General features: G+C 40.7%; 2 protein-coding genes and 2 non-coding genes across 6 annotated transcripts in view; 1 reads left to right on the top strand and 3 right to left on the bottom strand.

The window, feature by feature from the left end:
• The window catches only part of Sf3b3 (splicing factor 3b subunit 3), a 35,687-nt gene extending 20,709 nt beyond the window's left edge, over nt 1-14,978 (bottom strand). The window contains exons 1-10 of one of the 2 annotated variants that reach the window (XM_021632538.1): nt 14,850-14,978; nt 12,461-12,585; nt 10,835-11,161; nt 9,981-10,153; nt 9,327-9,468; nt 7,522-7,634; nt 6,116-6,253; nt 4,595-4,698; nt 2,953-3,118; nt 1,745-1,840 (exon numbers count right to left, since the gene is read on the bottom strand). In XM_021632538.1, coding sequence (XP_021488213.1) covers nt 1,745-1,840; nt 2,953-3,118; nt 4,595-4,698; nt 6,116-6,253; nt 7,522-7,634; nt 9,327-9,468; nt 9,981-10,153; nt 10,835-11,161; nt 12,461-12,530 — 1,329 coding nt within the window. In that variant the 5' untranslated portion in view covers nt 12,531-12,585; nt 14,850-14,978. Of the gene's footprint in view, nt 1-1,744; nt 1,841-2,952; nt 3,119-4,594; nt 4,699-6,115; nt 6,254-7,521; nt 7,635-9,326; nt 9,469-9,980; nt 10,154-10,834; nt 11,162-12,460; nt 12,586-14,756 lie in introns of both variants that reach the window. The other variant, XM_021632539.2, reaches the window with a different exon arrangement.
• Nucleotides 6,447-6,535, bottom strand: LOC132646205 (small nucleolar RNA SNORD111). Its single transcript, XR_009584323.1, has one exon. It is a non-coding gene; the product is annotated as a small nucleolar RNA SNORD111 (small nucleolar RNA).
• On the bottom strand, nt 10,481-10,559 carry LOC132646207 (small nucleolar RNA SNORD111). The gene has a single exon (XR_009584324.1). It is a non-coding gene; the product is annotated as a small nucleolar RNA SNORD111 (small nucleolar RNA).
• A 214-nt stretch (nt 14,979-15,192) lies between the features above and the next one.
• Cog4 (component of oligomeric golgi complex 4) overlaps nt 15,193-19,744 on the top strand; it is a 34,930-nt gene continuing 30,378 nt past the window's right edge. Inside the window, exons 1-2 of one of the 2 annotated variants that reach the window (XR_009594552.1) lie at nt 15,193-15,384; nt 18,426-18,508. Coding sequence is in view for 1 of the 2 variants with exons in the window: in XM_021632536.2 (XP_021488211.1) it covers nt 15,226-15,384; nt 18,426-18,508 (242 nt within the window). In the remaining variant the exon portion in view is untranslated. The remainder of the gene's footprint in view (nt 15,385-18,425; nt 18,509-19,744) is intronic. The other variant, XM_021632536.2, reaches the window with a different exon arrangement.

The following is a 19,744-nucleotide window of genomic DNA, read 5'->3' as shown; positions in this document are numbered from 1 at the left end:
CCAAAGACAAAGGCCTCACACTACACATTACAGTAAAAGGATTGGACCACCTGGTTAAAAAGGAGAGAGTGGAGGCACTGGCAACCCCCATGACAGAGTTCGGCGAAAAGCCATGCAATATACAGAAGGGCACAGGTTTCACAGCCAAACCACATACTTCCTTTGGATACAGCACTTTATTGCTTTCTCTAACTTTCCACAAGACAAAATCACATCTCTTCACAAATTCAAATACCACACACTTTAGGAAAAATACTGCTTTACAAACCCTAGGGCTGACAATCACCTAACAGGTGGCTCACAGAAATCAGAATACAACTCCCTCCTCCAACTACACTCTGATACTCTTTAAGGATAGTCAGCAGTGGATTAGATATGAACTCTGTATTTATTATCTTTGGAATTTTTCTGTTAATGTAAAACTGCTCTCCTAAGGTAAGTCTATTAAATATTGTTAAATGACCTTGAGACAAAGTAGACAGCTTAATGCATTGTTCTAGATACATCTTAAATTCATCCTTTTCAGTTAAAAAAAAAAAAAAGACTACAGTCAAAGACACAGGAGGAACAAAGCAATAATCAACAATTCTGAATTATTTTCAAAATACAACAAAAGCTGTGCTTATAAAGTTGTAAGGGCAGAAGGCAAGGCATTAAAAAGCAACTCTGGAGTCCTTGATCTAGATCTAACATTACACAAAGCTTTCTTTTTTGTGGAAAGAGTGTGTACCAAATCCTCACTAGGAGCCAATGAGTAGTAAGTAATCAAGAACTTTGGCCCCTACATGCAAGTTGGGACAGTAGGACTGCTCTGTTTGGGGCCAGCCCTAGCTTCAGTAAGACCTTTTCTCTAAAAACAAAAAGAAAGCTGGGTAGTGAGGCACATGCCTTTAATCCCAGCACTGCAGAGCAGAGGCAGGCCTGGTCTAGATTGAATTCCAGGTCAGCCAAGGATTACACAAACACTTTCTCAAAAACAAACAAACAAACAAACAAACAAATGAGAAGAGAGAGGGCCCAAAAACCAAGAAAGGGAAAATAGGAACAGAGGAAGAAAAAGAAGAATGGCAAGCAGCCACACATGCTGGTTCTAAATTTGATCAAGGATAATGAAATAATATTTTGGTGTAAAAGTATTTTCAGATTCCCAAAACAAGAATAATAAATATTTTTTTACAGGCTCTGTATTTTCAAAATGATACCTAACTATGTTGAACAAACTAGAGGTGAACTAAAAAATCCTACCTCTGCCCAATGTGGCTCAAGTTACGAACATGTGTCTGCCTTTATAGCTACGGCATACTATCTCAACCACATAATAATCCTTTAAGACAAATAATATCACTAAGTGAATTTTAGAAACAAAAGCTTAAAAGCAGTTACTTAGTAAAGCCAGATTTAAAACTAACATCATCTTGGCTATATCTTCAATAAAAATTGATTAAAAACAGACAATAGTCCCCTTAAGACCTACTTTGCCAACCACAAATGGTGACAAAGTATTTTTTACTTTTGCCAAGATGTCACAAGGAGTTAACCTGAGTAGTAAGTAGTAAGTTAAGGAATAAGTAATCTAAACTCCATAATCTTCAGGGACAAGAGAAAGTACATATTTGTACATAAAAACATTGTTTATCTTTGACCTCATTAAAGTAAGCCTATACAGTGCTCTGTTGGACTTCTTTTTACACCATCAGAAAACCAGGAAAAAAAAAAAAAAGAAAACCAGGTATTTCCATCTTACCTCAAGCCCATGCCTTAAGACTCTCAGAGATGACCGGGGTCCCCTACCACAGGCTACATACAGCTGTGGAGTGTCTTCATTGGCCAGATCAGCTATCTGCACAGACAATAAGGGAAAATGCATACTGTACTATTTTACACACAATTATGAGAGGACAAACTATTCTCTGGTTTAAAGTTATATAAAGGCTACTGACTGGGAAGAGAATGCATTCCATATTTAAAAAAAAAGAAAAAAGACAGGTGGGTTAGAGGATGCCTGTAATTCCAGCACTCAGTAAGGTAGAGGCAGATGAATCGCTGTGAGTTTGAGGCCAGCCTGGTTCCACAAATTGAGCCCAGGACAGCCAAGGCTACACAGAGAAACCCTGTCTCGAAAAACTAAAAACGAAACAAAAAACCCTGCTGGGTGGCAGCAATGAACACTTTAATCCCAGCATTTGGGTGGCAGCAGCAAGAAGCAGCAGGCAGATTCTGAGTTAGCCTGTGTAGGGTGAGTTCTAATACAGCAAGGGCTGCACAGAGAAAGCACGTTGAAAAACCAAAACCAAACCAAACCAAACCAAACAAACAAACAAAAATCAAAACCCAAAACATCTACTTAATTTGTTCAGAAGTCAGAAAGTAACTCTGACACGGAGAAAAATGAAGTGTATGTAACCTGCACCTGAAATTAGTGTTTCCTTCCACTTCAAAGTGCCAAACCACACTGGATAATGATAACAGTGCCACTCATAAAAACAACTACAGTACGTTTTTAGGTGTTCCAAGCATCATTTACCCTAACAACTACTTTAAACACTTGTTAGCTCTATGGTTATTAAAACATTATTCATTACATATCCACATATATACTTATGGGGCAGCTCACCAACTCCTAGATAACTGCACCCAGGTAATCTTGAACTTAAACAATCAGCCATGCAAGGCAGATGCCTGTAATCCCAGCACTCAGGAGGCTGAGGCAGGAGGACAGGAAGTTCAACACTAGACTTGAACTACACAGAGTAAGACTGTCTCAAAACACCCCTCACAGATTGGTTGGTTTTTAGTCCCTGAACTTCTGTAACTACCAGTTTTCCATAGCGGTGATTACAGATACATTGTTCTCAGCCTATGACTCAATTTGAGGAAAACTTTAAGTCATTGCAGTTCAGATTTAGTAATAGCGAGCTGGCACAACATTGAGATGACTGAATTAAGGCACACCTGGCAAAACAGAATGGGAGAGAGGCTGTCAAGTTCATCAACCAGCACAAGGTTTTTGAGTGGTCTCGGCTGAAAGAAGAATGTGTCTCCTTCTTCTAGAGGCATGGCAGATGAAAACTCAGGTTCTTCATCATCATCTCCAAGATGGGCAATCTGATATAAGTAACTGCAAAAAACAAGAGATTTTCTTTGGCATGCATTATGAGCATAGATTTCAGCATACTTGAACAAACAATTTGAGCATAGATTTCAGCATACTTAGAAATGGGATGGGACACCAAAGGTAACTGTATAAACTTCAAAGAGAGATGAAACAAGGCACTTAGAGCAAATGGCAGGTTGAGGAAAGAGTATGGACTAAGGTTAGCTCATTTAGAAGAGTGCTTCACACACAAGCATGGGGACCTACATTCAGATTCCTAAGACCCATGTAAAATTCTATAGTCCCAGAGCTGGGGAGACAAGCATGGATTCCTGGAGCTTGTTGGCCAGCCAGCCTACCCAAAGTCAGTGCACTTCAGGTTTAGTGCAAGACCCTGTCTCAGAAAATAAGGTGAAGAGCTATTGAGGAAGACACCTGACATCTGGCCTACATACACACTACACTTCCATTGGAGACAAAGCAGAAATAGCACAAAATCCTAGAAAGCATCTAGATTTTAATTCTAAGAAACCCGAGCTTAGATTAGTTTGGAGTTGTGGATACTGGCCTTAAGTTGGCAACTAAAGTTCAGGTTTCTTTCATTTGGCAATGAAAATCCAAAGATAGTTAATATATAAAGGAAATGATGTCACTAAAGACTGTCCTATCTTGTTGAGATGACACAGAGATGACTATAAAGACTAGATGTTATAGGAAATCCAATCAAATTAAATTTAGACTGGAGCCACGCTAAAAAGCAAAATTAGAACTCTGCATTTGACCAAAGTAGTAGAGGAAAAATAAATTTGAGATTTCACAAGTCACCAAAAGTGGCCCATTAAGTTATTAATCAAAAATACTGAGCAAGGCACGCTGTGATGTGGGCAGGCAGTGTGGGTACTATGGAACTTCAACTTTAGGTCAAGAGAAGTACTCATGAAAATCTCTCTCTGGCTTTTAGTTTCCTGCAGACAAGCATTTTCTAATGCATCCCAAGCTGGCCTCAAACTTGAGATGCTCCTGTCTCAGCCCACCACACTCACAGACATTTCGAGTAGTGATTGAAGCCACTGAAAGAAAGGAAGCTAACAATGAAAACACACACCAAAGTGGTCCTAGAGAGATGACGTGGGGTGGGGTGGTGATAAGAGTACTTTATGCTCTTTTAGAGGACCTGGTTCCCAGCATCCATGACTTAACAGCTCACAACCAACTACAACTCCAGTTCCAGATGCCTCCTCTAGCTCTCTACATGCATGTGGGTGCATAAACATATACTCAGTACATATGCATATAAAATAAACCCATAAAAAAGATAATGCAGTAGAAAGATGGGTAGGGGAAAATGAATACAAAGAGAAAATAAGAGTACCACTTACTTGAAAAACCTGAATTATTCTGTGAAGTTTCCCAGTTCTGAAATCACACCTCCCTTGTGGTAACTTTTACTATTTGTGGGAATCAGGGTAAACTGAGATAATAAAAGGATTGATTACTCACTGATTTCCAAACTCTGATGCCACAAAAAGGAAGCCTGTTTTAAGCACACACATAGCAGCAGCAACAGGCACAGTGTCGAAATACTTCAGGCGGATCTCAGTTACCTGGAACAAAAGACTAGTGTATAGGCAAGTGCAGCTTGGCCATCAAAGCCCGTGCTTCATTCAGCACAAGCAGAACTAAGTAAAACACCGTACTCAGCAGCTAAACCCCAAGGGAGCAAACGACAACTCAGACCTGCCAAGAGGGTTTGTTTACACATGCTCTACTTCAATGTCAGAGTTAATTTAGACAGAATCTATATGGCACAGAAAAATTAAAAGTAACTACCCAGCCTTTACAAATCTTACCAAATTCCCACCTAAACAGCTACCTAAGTAGCTAAAACCACTAATTGTTAAGGACCAAGTCAATACCATGTACATTATCAACTCCCAAGACATAAAGAGCTTTCACTTATTCACATCAATTACTGTTATAACCTAAAAGATAAACATCTCAAGTAGCTTAGAAGGCCAGATACTTGTTAGCTAGAATTGGAAAACCTAAATTCATATTCACACCCAAAAATAACCACTTTCTAAAGTATCTAAATTTCTAACATTTCCCTTTCTTTCTTCCAAGCAGATTCTTGTCTCATTCTATACAGCCCTGGCAGTCTCCCCTCCCTCCATTTCTCTCAGCTCACCCCACGTCCCTTCTGCCCCACATTCAGCCCTCCGGAATTCCTCTTCAGAAAAAAGCAGGCCTCGGCCAGGTGCGATGATGCACACCTGTAATCCCAGCACTCTGGGAAGCAGATCTCTCTGGGTTTGAGGCAAGCCGGATCTACAAAGTGAGTCCAGAACAGCCAAGGCTACACAGAGAAACCCTGTCTCGAAAAACAAAGAAAGAAAAGCAGGTCTCCAAGAGACAGACAGCCAAATAGGACAAAACAAGACACAATAAGACAAGGAAACCCCTTTTCTTCTTGTCAAGTATTAGTTGTGCTTACTCCCTGTCTTAACTCAGGGAAAAGTTATGATGTATAGATGTTTTTATAAAGCAGCTTTGAGAGCCAGACAGTAGTGGCGTACACCTTTAATCCCAGCGCTTGGAGGCAGAGGCAGGAAGATCACTGAGTGAGGTCAGTATGGTCTACAGAGCTAGGACAGCCAAGAATATACAAAGAAACCCTGTCTCAAAAAACTAAAAACAGTAACAATAAAAAGTAAAGCAGCACTGGGCACAGTGGCATACACCTGTAATCCCAGATAGAGGGAAACGGATCTCTGTGAATTTGAGGCCAGCCTGGTTTATAAAGCATGTCCAGGACAGCCAAGGCTACACAGAGAAACCCTGTCTCAAAACAAACAAACAAACGAACGAATGAATAAATAATAGAAAATGTGAAGCAGCTTTGTATGTTACACATACATATAGCAGGTACTTTAGACACAGGTTTAAATTACATTCAAATTGAAAATCAAAACAGACTACAACAAATGGGTATTTTTCCTCCGCCACCCATGGTCTACTCACCATATCCTCATCTGTCTCCAAAGTGATCTTAAAGATATCTCCCTGCTCCGTTTGGGCCAAAAAGAAGAACATGGACTTGGTCTTGTGGGTGGCAGAGCAAACAAAAATCATTCCTCTTTCAGGGTCATCCAAGTCATTCTAGCAAGGCCAAATATATAATCAACATTTTAGAAATAAGCACTCATTATTCTGGAATTTAGTACTTTACCAACAGGAACTACATAGTCTACTCAAAGACTAACATGCAAACATCGATCACAGTAGCTGCTAACAAAACAAAACAACTAAAACTTGTCCCCAGTAACCAAGAAACAGCTAATATTCCACTCTGCAGCCTGATCAGATCAGTAAGGCAAGAATCATCTCCAGAGAAAAATGTCAGAGAAGAGACATGAATTAACCAGTCATCACTTCAGGCTGTTTGTAAAATTTAAAACCCCCACATTCATCCAGAATGCCATCCATCACCAATCAGCCCGTGCATTACCAAGTTCCCACTCTGCCCTTCAGTGGTGAGTCTGCTGCTTTTTCAACATTTTATGAAATATTTCTAAAAGTAAACTCTTTATTTAGCTCTTCACTGCCCCAAATTTAATACAAATTCCTGGCAATTAGACGCTCAGTAAATGTGTGGCCAACAGGCTGATTACAATGTTTTTTTAACCAAGGAAAGGTTTCTATCTAGGTTATTAGAAAATTAATGGACTTCTAACCAGATCAACTAACTAAAGCCTGTAAGATTTAACCTGGAGCCAATATAAAAAATAAATAAAAAGCTGAGGAAGCAACAATGTAAGAGGAATGATTGAGGAATAAGACTGGGGATGTATCCACAGGATGACCAGACTGCAGAGGGAAGAATATTTACAGGCAGGCACTACAATAATAAGGTGATAATTTGCTCAAAAAGTGTTCACCTAACATGTACAAAACCCTGGGGTCCAAGCAATGCATAAACAAGGTATGGCAGCACATGCCTATAATCCTGTCATGTGGAGGGACACAAGAATTATGGAAAGTTTATCCTAAGCTACAGTGCAAATTTTGAGCCTGTACCGGGCTACATGAGAACCTGCTCCCCCAAAATATAAAATTTAAATAATAATAAGTTAATAATTTCCCCTTTAAAAATAGCCAGTACTAGAAAAACAGCACTTATTTCTTCAAGTAACTAAAACTTGGCAACAGATAAATTTAAGATGGGGAGGGGATGGTGAGATGGTTCAGCAGATAAGAATGCTTACTAAGACTAATAACCTGAGTTCAAGCAGAAACGCACATAATGGAAGGACAAAACACTCCTGCAGTTCCTCTCCCAACCTCCATACATGGCACACATGCACACAAAGTAAATGTAAAATTAATTCATTTCCTAAACCAGTTTTGCTCTACAGCAAAGACCTTACCCGTCTCCTGGGAATTGGACATCGGATATCTGGTTGGTCACCAAAGTTCTTATAGGTGATATAATTTTCAGAGCAAATCAGCACTCCACTTGGACCATCTGACCCTCCAGGAACTGAGACAAGGAAGGAAAATAAATAAATAAATAAAATCTATCCCGAGATGTTTTTTTCTCTTTTCTTTTTTTCCAAGACAGGATTTCTCTGTGTAGCCTTGGCTATCCTGTATTCACTTTGTAGACCAGGCTGGCCTCAAACTCAGAGATCTACCTGCCTCTGCCTCCTGAGTGGTGGGATTAGGATTACAGGTGTGAGCTACCTTGTCCAGCTACTGCTTTTATTTTCACCTACTCTTCTTCCCACCTGATGTGGCTGTGTGCCAGAGCTAAAAGACAAGCAAACCAAGTGTTTCTTCTTCCCGATGCCCACTTTTAATGCAAGTATTTGGAAGGTGGAGACAAGAGGATTAAAAGTCAGATGGTCTTCAGTTATGGAGTAGTTTGATGCTAGTCTGAGCTACATGAAATCCTGTCCCTAAAAATTAAAATAAAGACAGAAATGACAGTTTCCATCTGTAATCCCAGTACATGGGAGAATGGAGGATCAGGAGTTCAAAGTCATATTTAGCTAAATAGTAAAATTTAAAGACAACCTCTGAGGTATAGGAGACAGTTTCAAAAAACAAAAACAGGCTAGGAAGGTAAAGTGTTTGACATTTAAGCATAAGGACCATTTAAAAGCTGTAAGTGAAAGTACACCCTGTGGGGCTGGAGAGATGGCTCAGGCTGTTCTTCCAAAAGTCCTGGGTTCAATTCCCAGCAACTGTATGGTGGCTTACAACCATCTATAAGGAGATCTAGTGCCCTCTTCTGGCATGCAGGTGTACATGCAGGCAGAACATTATACATAATAAAACTCTTTAAAAAAAGAAAGAAAGCACACTGTAATCTCAGGGCAGTGGGTGGGTAGGGTGATATCCCTGTCACTTGCTGCCAGTGCACTTAACTGCTGAGCTACATTTCCAGGTCCCTTCCTCAGATCTGATATTCACATAAGGCCATACAGTCTCATAAAATTTTAGTCTCCTAACTAGCCTTTATTATTTTCCTAGTCTCTAAAGAAATGTTTTCGTGTCTTTTTTCCTTTTCTTTTGAGACAGTAGTCTCATTATGTGCACTCATGGCTGGCCTCAAACACAGTAAAATCCAACTGCCTCTGCCTCTCAAGTGCTGGGACTAAAGGTATGTCACCACAGCTGGTACAATTTAAAAAATAAATAAATAGGTAACAGCACTTGTTGCTCTTCAGAGGACCCAGGTTCAGCTCCTAATACTCAGGTCAGGTGGCTCATAACTGCCTGTGACTGCAGATGACAGTTCTAGATCTGTCCTCCTTGGGCACCCACATACATGTGGCATTAAATTACACAATCACACACAAAAACAAAACTTGTGTGTTCATGTGGGGGTCAGTGGACAATCACTGAGTAGGTCCTCTCCTTCCAACATAGTAGTTCCAAGAAGTGAACCCAGACCTTCAGGCTTGGTGGCAAGTTCGCTGACAGGCTGAGATACTCTGCATGCCATCAGTTTCTCTGTAGATCAGTATTAGTAATGCTGAGCCGGAGAGATAGCGCCACAGTTAAGAGCACTGGCTATTCTTCCAGAGACTGAGGGTTTAATAGTGGCTTACAACAGTCTGTAATTCCAGTTCATAGGGATCTCATGTCTTCTTCAGGTCTTCATAGACATACATGCAAGCAAGCATATAAAGTAAGCATTTTTTAAAGATATAAAGCAGAAAAGTACCTGTAATAAGAAAGTTGCCATGTTCCTCCAAGGGTTCACTGTACTTTCGAACCACATGATTTAAACCAAGGTCTAATTCATAGAAAGTAAGCGTCTGCTGGGTATTAGCTGCTGCTTCCCCTGTTGGATCATTGTCTGCTTCCTGTAGGACAGTGCCAAAAATAATGAAGTTTTAGACTTGGATTTTTCACACAGAAGTAAAGGCCCAAAGATTCCAAACAGCCTGACAAAGTCCATGCTATTATACAATAGTAGAACTACAAGGCCCAAAGTCTCTCTTCTTTATCCAGGGATGTCACTACTAGAGGACACTTGCTGCCATCTGTCCAAAGTAAATAGTGGCAGGCTTTACCTTTCACTACTTCCCTTGAACAAAAACCCCAAACAGAACTTTGCACTTCTCATGCAGCAACTCCCAATGAATATCTCAGTTCAGTCTTGTCACTTAAATCAGAGCAAAGAATACTACATAGTCAAGTGCAGAAATTCTGAAGATTTTCAATAAAGCATTCATAATGTGAGAAAGATCTGCTGGCAAGAATGATTTCAGAAAAAAAAAATTTAGATTTAAGAGCTACATACACAATTAAAATTATTTTAGGAAAAATCTTGAGACGATTTAAAATGACAAGAGCGTGTGTATGCCCGAAGTACCTCATAATCCATTTCCAGACAAGCAAACATAGGATTTTCAAATCCCACATCTACTCCAACCACATGATACACAAGCGTGTTCGCTTTGTGGGCCTCCAAGGGAGATGAGATGGTAAGTCGGGCTGCAGCATCTCTGTTCAAGATATATACCAACTTCTGCTTCTCAATGGCACCTACAGTTGAAGGTGATAAAACACAGCAGATTTTCACATGATTAAGAGACAGAAACCTAAACATATGCACTGTTTACTCTTTTAAACAAGATGATTAGCAGTCACCACTAACTGCACAAGTAGCTGTCCTCTATCATTAGCAGCAACAAAATCATTATGATCCCCTTTCTAATAAGAATCTTAATTGAGTCCTCCAATTCTTTGGAAAATTTTAAGGTACTCTAGCCTTAAGTACACCAAGCAACACAAGAGTAACTAATAAATTTGTTAACTATTCTTGGAATTGGGACTAGTTGTTTTGTAACTGCTCAAAGGGTTGCCCTTTAGAGACCTGATCAGACACACAGAATTTTCTCCACAATTTCATCAGAGAAGAGACATGATTGTGAATCATCACTTCAGGCTGAAGAAAGCAACCAAAATGACAACAAAACTAAACTGTAGCTTTTGCTGCAGATAAAATATATTTTTTTCAACTACATAAAAAGGAATTACCTTATGGCTTTCCTACTGTTTTAACAAAATGAAAAAAGCAACTATAATACAAATGTAATGCCAAATGTTAGCACATTACGTGACAGATGGGCACACTGCCAAGATCACACACAGCATGCTATACACTACATCGAGCCCACATAAAAACCAGACAAGCACTGGGAACAAATGAAGTTAGACACTCACTAATCATAACAGCTCTCCCTTTGGGATCCACAGCTAAGAACTGGCCAGGAACAATACGGCGACATCCACTTTTGCCAAAAGTTTCTTGGTGAATTTTCTCAAACATATTCTTAGATGGCTGGTATTCCAAGATAACAATGCGGCCAGAATCACTGCCAACTACAATGTAGTCCTTGGTGCCACCTGTTAGTCTAAAGGCCATAAGTGACCGGATAACACCAAATACTTCAACAGTGAGGAGGGTATGTACTTTGCCAGTGTTAGGATCTGGACGAAGTAACTCCAAGATCTTCCCACGGGAAACAACAATTTCCTGTTGTTTGGTACCTAAGTCACCAAAAAAATAAAGATCATAAACAACAAGAATGAGCCCCCAAAATAACCTGGATGGATAGGAACAGTAGTGAAGACAAATGGAATCAAGTTGGGGGAATCTATGTTTTGAATTAATTTGTTGGACTTGAAAAGGTACTTTCCCCAGAAATGACTAACAAGCTTTTTATAAAGGGTTACATAAGTTAACCTTTTGTTTTCCTAATATTGGCCACCAACTAACTGGGAAGCACCTGTCACTGACAACTTTGTGGCTGTGCAAGGACTCAGATCCTTATGCTTGTAGCAAGCACTTTACCACTAACTTTACTAACTCCCTTAGCTCCACTTATGGCTTAAAAAGCAAAAATCTTTGTGTATCTGTGTATGATATGCATGTGCACACATGTGAAGGTCAGAGGACAATCTCATCACCTTCCACATTGTAGAAGACTATGCCTTCTGTTAGCCACTGCATACGCCAGACCTCCAAGTTACCCTTCAAGAGTGCTGGGATTACAGAGGAGCTCCCAAATTAAGCTTTATGTAGGTTCTAGGGATCCAAACTCAAGTCCTTAGACTTCTGCAGCAAGCACTGTAGCCCACCATTTTTAATTTTATGACAATGATAATGACAGTGTGTGTATGTATACTGTGTGAGTTTTATGGTGCATGTGTGAGCCAGAGAACAACTTTCCAAAGTCAATTTTCTCCCACAGTGAGCTCTAATAATCAAACCCTGGCTGTCAGGCTTGAGCAACAAGTGCTTTTTTTTTTTTACTGGATAAGCTATTTTTTTCTAAGACTATTTTACCTAGGCAGTGGTAGTACACACCTTTAATCCCAGCATTAGAGGCAGGATGATCTCTGAGTTCAAGGCCAGCCTGGTCTACACAGCCAGGGCATCCAGGTAGAGAAAAACAAAACAAACAGTCTCAAACTCACTACTTCAGGCTGGCCATGAACTCATGCTCACAGTACCTCAGCCTCCTCAGTGCTCGGGCAGTAGGCGTGAACTATCACACACATTCTTTTTATTAAATTTGATGTCAAACTCAAGATTAAGAACCCGTAATAGCAGCTCTGGATAAGGCAGGAGGAGGACCAAGTGAGAGCATCTTAGTGAGTCTATCTTGGAAAAAAAAAAGGACCATGACTTACAGAGCTTGTCTCCAATGGCTAATGTGGGGAGACACCCCTGAAACCAAGCGACAGATAATACACCATAATTTCGTAAGTGGAAAACATTTCAACAAAAGATAAGCAAAACATATTAATTCACTTCCATTCACAAAGGTAGTATCTAGCACTCACCAGAGAAGTTGCCATGGATGGCAAAGCTGATGCCAGTGGCGCGCTGTAAGGTCAAGTTGTACAGAAACATGGTGACAAACAAAACTGCGAGTCTTGGTTATATCAATGGTCCAAGTCAAACCAGGCTACAGATAGAAAAACAGAAAAGTTGCCGTTTTTAAAAGAAATTCTACATGGAAACTTCTGGTTGAAGACAGAACAGGCAGAGTTAAGTGTGCGCTCTCCATCTGGGAATGTAGCTCATTGTTTGAATACTTGCTCAGCATACACGAGGGCCTGGGTTGCAATCTCCAGGGGAGGAAATACAGCACCATTTACATGGCAGGCACTATTCTAGTACGCTACATCCTTTGCTTTTCATCTCACACGAATCCTATGAAAGCCTGCATATTGGCATGACCCTGCATTCTCAGCACTCAAGAGACTGAGACTGAGCCAGGAGGATATCTCCAAGTGTAAGATCAGCATAAGCTACACAGTGAATTCCTGAATGGACAATACCGTAATAGTCTGGTCTTAGTTTTTTCTTTTTTCTTTGAGACAAGGTCTCATTATGTAGTTCTGGCTATACTGGAACTCAGAGATCCTCCTGCCTCTGGCCCCCCAGGTGCTGGAACTAAAGGTGTGCACCACTACACCCAGCAACACCAATTTTTAAAAAAGGGAGGGATCACCATGGTTCTCTCCTGTAATCCTAGCACTGGAGTGACAGAGGCAGGAAGATCACAATAAGTTCAGTGGCCAGACTAAGATGCATACTCAGTTCCAGGCTATGTTACAGAGTGATACCCTGTCTCAAAAATAAAAAAAATAAACTTTTCATGGTCAAGGAAACTTAACCTCAAAAACTATATCCATTGCTCAAAAGTAGTGAAATGCCGGGAGGTAAAACTTATTCAATTAAAACAACATGCCTATTTATTGTCTTTGTCAGACAAATGAATACGCCTATGGTTAACTATACATTCATATAATTCAAGACTCAAAAACTTGAGATCCATTTCCCAGTGATCAATTCCCTCTAGGGGAATAAATCTTACCAACTTTATCGTTCCATATGCTCCTATATGTGTGTGTTTATTCAAAAACATACATTTATATCAATATTTTTATACCCTATCTTTAACCAAAGGATGGGTTTTTAATCCACATGGTTTTTAACCATAGCTACACTATGTTCCAACTTCATGAGTTACTTTGAAACACCAATAAGGAGCCAGTTTTCTACTACAGAGAATCCTATTCAATGGCATGATTACACTTCAATTGGCCGAACTGTAATATTATATATAGGTGCATGAATATACCACTAAGGCTCAGTGAAACTAGCAGGTTGAGGGATTTACAACTTAAACTTGTTAAAATTTGTTACTTCCAAACCGACTCTTGGAGGACTTAACAATTTACAAGCTAGCATGTATGAGTTCCACTTGCACCGCAAACAGCCCAAGTGCTGTTAAGATTTTGGACAATTGCTTTCATGAAAAATAAATAAATAAATAAAGGTGCCTTGTGCCAGTTTTCACTTGCATCTCCTAAGGCTCTGTATCTTTTGACAACTTTGCGTTTGTAGTGGTGGGAATGAAACCCATGGCTTTGTGCAAGTGCTCTACTGCAGGGTTACAGTTCAGATGGAGGATTTAAATGATGGCCAAATCACTCACTAAGACAAACGGATTTCCTCCCTACTGAAGAGGTGCTTCCTGGAGGACTACCAGATTAGTACCACAACTACGAAATACCAGGGAGCTTTAACCTCCAGAGCTTGGAAAGCGCTCTTCCCCGCCCCTCCCCCATCTCTAAGAAGCTTGTGATTTCTCCGTTTCCAACATCACCTCCTTCACATCTTGCACAATCTTCGGGTGGGTACTATTACTTTTATTTAAAAAAAAAAACAAAAAACAAACAAACAAACAAAAAACCCCACCAGGTTCACAGGACAAAACAAAAAAATCTGCCCAATTACCAACGCACGAATTCAATCACATTCCCTGCCCCGAAGACTGTTATTTACACCCTTTAAACAGTTTTTCCGCCTTCGCCTTAGGAAGTGCTTCTTCCCTCCGGTCTCTCCGGGGGCCTCGGTGGGCCTCCGCTCCCGAGAATACCGCTTTAACCTCCCCGCGTGTCGGGAATATACGAGTGTGCCACCACGTCAGACCTGCAAGCCTTATTTTGAGGGCCTCGTTCCCACTCTGGGAAAAGAAGCGGAGAGAGAGGCCAGGAAGCCATCTGCACACCGCGAGCATGTTTCTCATCTCCTCTCGCCTACCGGACCTCTCGGGCCTAAAACTACCTCTGCGACGGCCGCCAAAGTGCCGGGCAGCAAACTCGAGTGACCGCTCTCCACTTCCTCCGCGACAGAGAAGCTGTGAGGCCACTTCTTTACCCTGCTGCAAGAAGGATGGCGTCGGTATCCGATGGATGCTGAATTCCTTCAAGGCCTAAGCCACCGCCAAAGCCAACCCGCTGGCGTCCGCCATTAGCCCCCAAGACGGGCCTTCAGGTGGCGCGCGACGGGAAAAGGCATCCAGCCCCCGCCTGATAAATAGATGGAATCTTAAAAATGCTTTCTTCTCGCTTACGCAGTCTTTTAAGTTAGTTAAATATTACACTTTAGAGTAAATTTTCTGTAGAATAGGAAATCAGTTTCAAAACTAAACTTTCAACTTCATGGATCAGGCATTTCTGTGGACAGCCCCAAAGGTCGCCGCGCCAACTCAGCGGGGTCCTCGCGATCCCGGAAGTGCCTAACGGGAACCAAGATGGCGGATCTGGAGTCCCCTCCGAAGTTGTCAGGAGCGCCTCCGCCACCTGAGGGGGTGGGAGGAGGTCGCTGCTCAGAAATCTCCACCGAGCTCATTCGTTCTCTGACGGAGCTGCAGGAGCTGGAAGCTGTGTACGAACGACTCTGTGGCGAGGAGGTGGGGAACTGACCCTCCTTTTTCCTGGAATATCCAGGGGCAGAGGACACCAGAGGCATCAGATTCTCTACCAGGGAAAACTAAACAGCATTTCCCAAGTCGCTTTAGAGTAGTTTGGCATTTGGGTACACCTGTCAGTTCTACGCACCCGAGCTTATTTAGCACGTTACCTAGACTGTCTCTTTTCTTGGTCTGCTCCGGTATTGATTTCCTTGAAACTGGAAGTGGTGTGTGTATTTATGCATGTATCTCTACAGACATGCACACACACATATCTACATACATATGTATATACATACACACACCCCGAATTGTTTGATTTTTCAGAGTAAGAATTACTTTGGCTTGGGAAGTGAAAAGTTATGAGAGTTTTTTTTTTCTCGACTCATTTAAGGGAGAAGTCATTACAAATTAGCTTGAAGTTTTAAGACTTAGTCTCGTAGGGAATGATTATGTACGTAATTTTAGCTTTTCAGTTAAATGCACAGCTTCATAGCAGTGTGAACATTTTCTTATTTTGAGACGTTGTTGCCCATACTGTCTTCAAATTTGCTACCTTCCCGCGGCTACCTCCCAAGCTGCTGGAGTTATAGGTGAGCTCGCAACTCCAGAGGAGTTTGAAAGCTCTCTGTTAGGAGTTTGAATTTTTAAGACTTAAGACATAACTGCCTACAAGTCATTTCATCTCTTGTACCTTTGATGTATTGTCAAGTAATGGCTGTAGACAGGATTCTGATTCCTTTCAGTTGATAGCATAATATCTCTTTTTACCTTTACTTTTCTGTGGCAATCTGATAGCTTTCAGTTCATTTTCCAATGTGGTTAGATTCCTTGATAGTCTGATCTAAAAGTCTGGCACCTGTTTTTCCCAGTGAACTTTTTTTCCTTTTAGATAGTGTCTAATTATCTAGCCCTATCTGGCTTACAACTCAATATATAGATTAGGCTTGCCTTGAACTCAGTGATCTGCCTGCTGCCACTCAGGTGATGGGAATTAATATGTCATGAACCTCTCAAAGCGCTTTTAATGGGGGAAAAGAGAATCCTTACTATCTTTGAATATTTTTGAATATTGCCTTGCAACAACTCCAGCAGTTTTTATACTTTCTCAACAAGAAGTGTTTTAAAATTCAGTGCTCTTGCCTTAACATTACTAATTTTATATCCAATGAGCCAATTAATACATTAAGGAATTTTTTAGACCTTGTGAATGTAACGGTGTTGGCTCTGTGTTTGTATTTAATGACTGCCTGGAAATTTCCCTTTGCATTCTTCTAGACTATCCTAATTAAAATGTTGCTAATAATGTTGAGGTGGCTGAGTGGTGGTGGCATAAGCCTTTAATCACAGTACTCTGGGGGCAGAGACAGGCAGATCTTTGTGTGTTTGAGGCCATCCTGGACTATAGAGTAAGTTCTAGAACAGCCCAAGCTGTTACACAGAGAACCCTGTCTTGAAAAAACAAAATAATAATAATAATAATAACAATGTTGAAGTGCTACATACTATGATTTTTTTTAAATCCTGTTTCATTTATACAAAAATCCTATAAAGCACATATTGCTCTCCCTATTTTATAGATGAAAAACAGAAATATGATACATACCTGTAATACAGGCATGCAGGAGGCCGCAGTAGGATCTCAAGGTCATGGGCTACACAGAGAGACCCTCTCTCAAGGAGAAGGAGGTGGGAAGAATCAACTGAAGCATAAAAGTGCATAAACTGAGATAGCACAATAAATGACTTAACTGAGATAAATGTGTAATCACCCTCTCTGTATACAGGAAAAAAATGATTTTCAAAAAATTATGGCTGGAGAGATGGCTCAGAGGTTAAGAGTGCTGGTGGCTCTTACAAAGGTCCTGAGTTCAATTCCCAGCAACCACATGGTGGCTTACAGCCATCTATAGTGATATCTGATATGCCTAGTGCCCTCTTCTGGCACACAGGCATACATGCAGATAGAACACTGTGCATAATAAATAAATACATCTTTAAAAAAATAAATTAAAAAAATTATGGTCACTGGAAATTTATTTTGTTTAGTTATTTTGTTTTTAAAATTGGGGGGAAGCAAGTGTGTCATAGCACAAGTGTAGAAATCAGAGAACAACTTTCAGAATTGGTCTCTCCTCCTACCATGCATATGCTGAGGATCAAACTCTAGGCATCAGACTTTGTGGCAGAAGCCACCTCTCCAGTCCTTGTTTTGGTTTTTGAGAAAGAATCTCATGTAGCTCGTACTGGCTATATAGCCAAAACTGGCCTTAAGTCCTGATCCTCCTGCCTGTCCCCTGAGTGCTAAGATGACAAGGGAACATTTTTGGATTGTTTGGATTAGCCACTTAGTTTTAGAGCCTATTTGTGTGAAACACTCCACTGAATAGCACTGAATAAATATGTTTCCATTGTGTTATTCATCTGCTAGATGGAATAAGATCTACTCCAAATAAACTATTGAGTGGGCACATGGTTATAATCCTGGCACTTGGGAAGTAAGGAAAGAACAAGAATTCAAGGTCATCCTGTGTTTCAGAACAAGAGAGAGACTACCCTGGGTTACACTGAGACCTTGTATCAGAACAAACATGGGAAAGATCACATAGCCAACTACTTAGTCCAACAGAACAGACCAAAGCAGTGTTGAAGTCCAAAGGGACTATAGTGGGAGGAAAAAAAACTGAAATGAGATTCATCTTTTAGCTAGGTTGAGTTAGATAACTTGTTTCGCATTTGTTTGTTGTTTTGAGACAGGGTCTCTCTACGTAGTACTGGCTGTCCTGAATATGTACACAAGGCTGGCTTTGAACTCACAGAGATCTAACTGCCTCTTTCTCCAAGCACTGGCTTTAAACATGTATGTTCCTCTACCAAGCTTAAGTTAGGTAACTTAAAGTTCCTTCTACTTGAGGCTAAAGATAGAGTTTAGTATTTGAACCCTTTCCTAGCATGTGCGAGGTAATAAGTTTGATCACCAGTACTTAAAAAGAAAATTTCTTATATCCATTCTGATGATAAGGTGTTTGTCTGTTTTTCAGAAAGTGGTGGAGAAAGAGCTAGATGCTCTTTTGGAACAGCAAAACACCATTGAAAGTAAGATGGTCACTCTACACAGGATGGGGTGAGTATATATCGTAGCAAGAGTTGTATATTCGAATGGGGACCACTGGATAATAGTCCAATAGTCCAGACTCCTAGGAGGCTCAGGTGGGAAGCTTGCTGCAAGTTAAAGCCAGCCTGGGATGCAGAGTGAGTCCCAATCTCAAGAAAGGGAAAAAGGAATTATTTTTCTTAGCACTGTTTTATGAACTGACAAACATTTGAAATGGGAAGGAACAATATCTCAAAGTGAGCACTTAAGAATATACAGTTTGGAAGTTATCAACAAGTGCTTGGGTCTGGGCATGATAGCTCAGATCTGTAATCAACCCTTGGAGGTGGAGGTAGAATTGTCAGGAGTTCAAGGCCAGCCTGGGCCACACGAGACCCTGTCTCAAAAGGGAAAAAAATATATATATATATATATATATTTGCTTTAGACTACAGCCAGGCTTTACTGGTTTACTACGACTACACAACTTTAACCCTAATACTTGGAGAATAGGGGAGGTGAATGTGGTGTTCAGGGCCGCTTCAGCTACATAGTGAGCTAAGAGGCTGCTCTAGGCTATGTAAACCCTCCCCCCCCCCCCAAAAAAAAAAAAAATCTTGATCCACCTGGAACCTTATTAGAAATGTAAATTCTGGCTGGGCAGTCGTGGTACACACCTTTAATCCCAGCACTCAGGAGGCAGACACAGGCTGATTTCTTGAGTTCTAGGCCAGCCTAGACTACAGAGTAAATTCCAGGACAGCCAGAGCTACACAGAGAAACCCTGTCTCGAAAAACAAACAAACAAAAATATAAGAAAAGAAAAGAAATGCAAACTCTGAAATTCAACCACCCTAAACTTCCTGAATTACAGACTTTGTTGTTGAGACCCAGAAATTTGTATCTTAGTAAGTCTCCCAGGTGATTCTGATTATCAGTTCAAGTTTAAGAACTGCTTTTTATCAATTTTGTGGTTTTGCTGAGCATTGTGTTATATGCCTATATTCTAAGCATTCAGAAAGCTGAAGCAGGAGAATCTCAGTTTGAGGTCAGCTTGAAACCCTGCTTCAAAAGAGGTAGAGAGGGACAACGGACCCTGGGTGTGATATTATATACCTGTATCTAATGTTTGGAAGGCACAGACAAGGAGGATCAAGAGTTCAAGGCTATTTCTGCTTACACAGTGAGCTTGAAGTCATCCTGGCCTGTATTAGACCTCATTTCAAAGCAAACAAAGAGAAAGGGCTGGGAATGTAGCTCAGTAAT

The sequence above is a fragment of the Meriones unguiculatus genome, chromosome 10 (assembly GCF_030254825.1).
Source record: "Meriones unguiculatus strain TT.TT164.6M chromosome 10, Bangor_MerUng_6.1, whole genome shotgun sequence".
Lineage (NCBI taxonomy): Eukaryota > Metazoa > Chordata > Mammalia > Rodentia > Muridae > Meriones > Meriones unguiculatus.
This window is presented reverse-complemented; position numbering and strand designations above follow the sequence as displayed.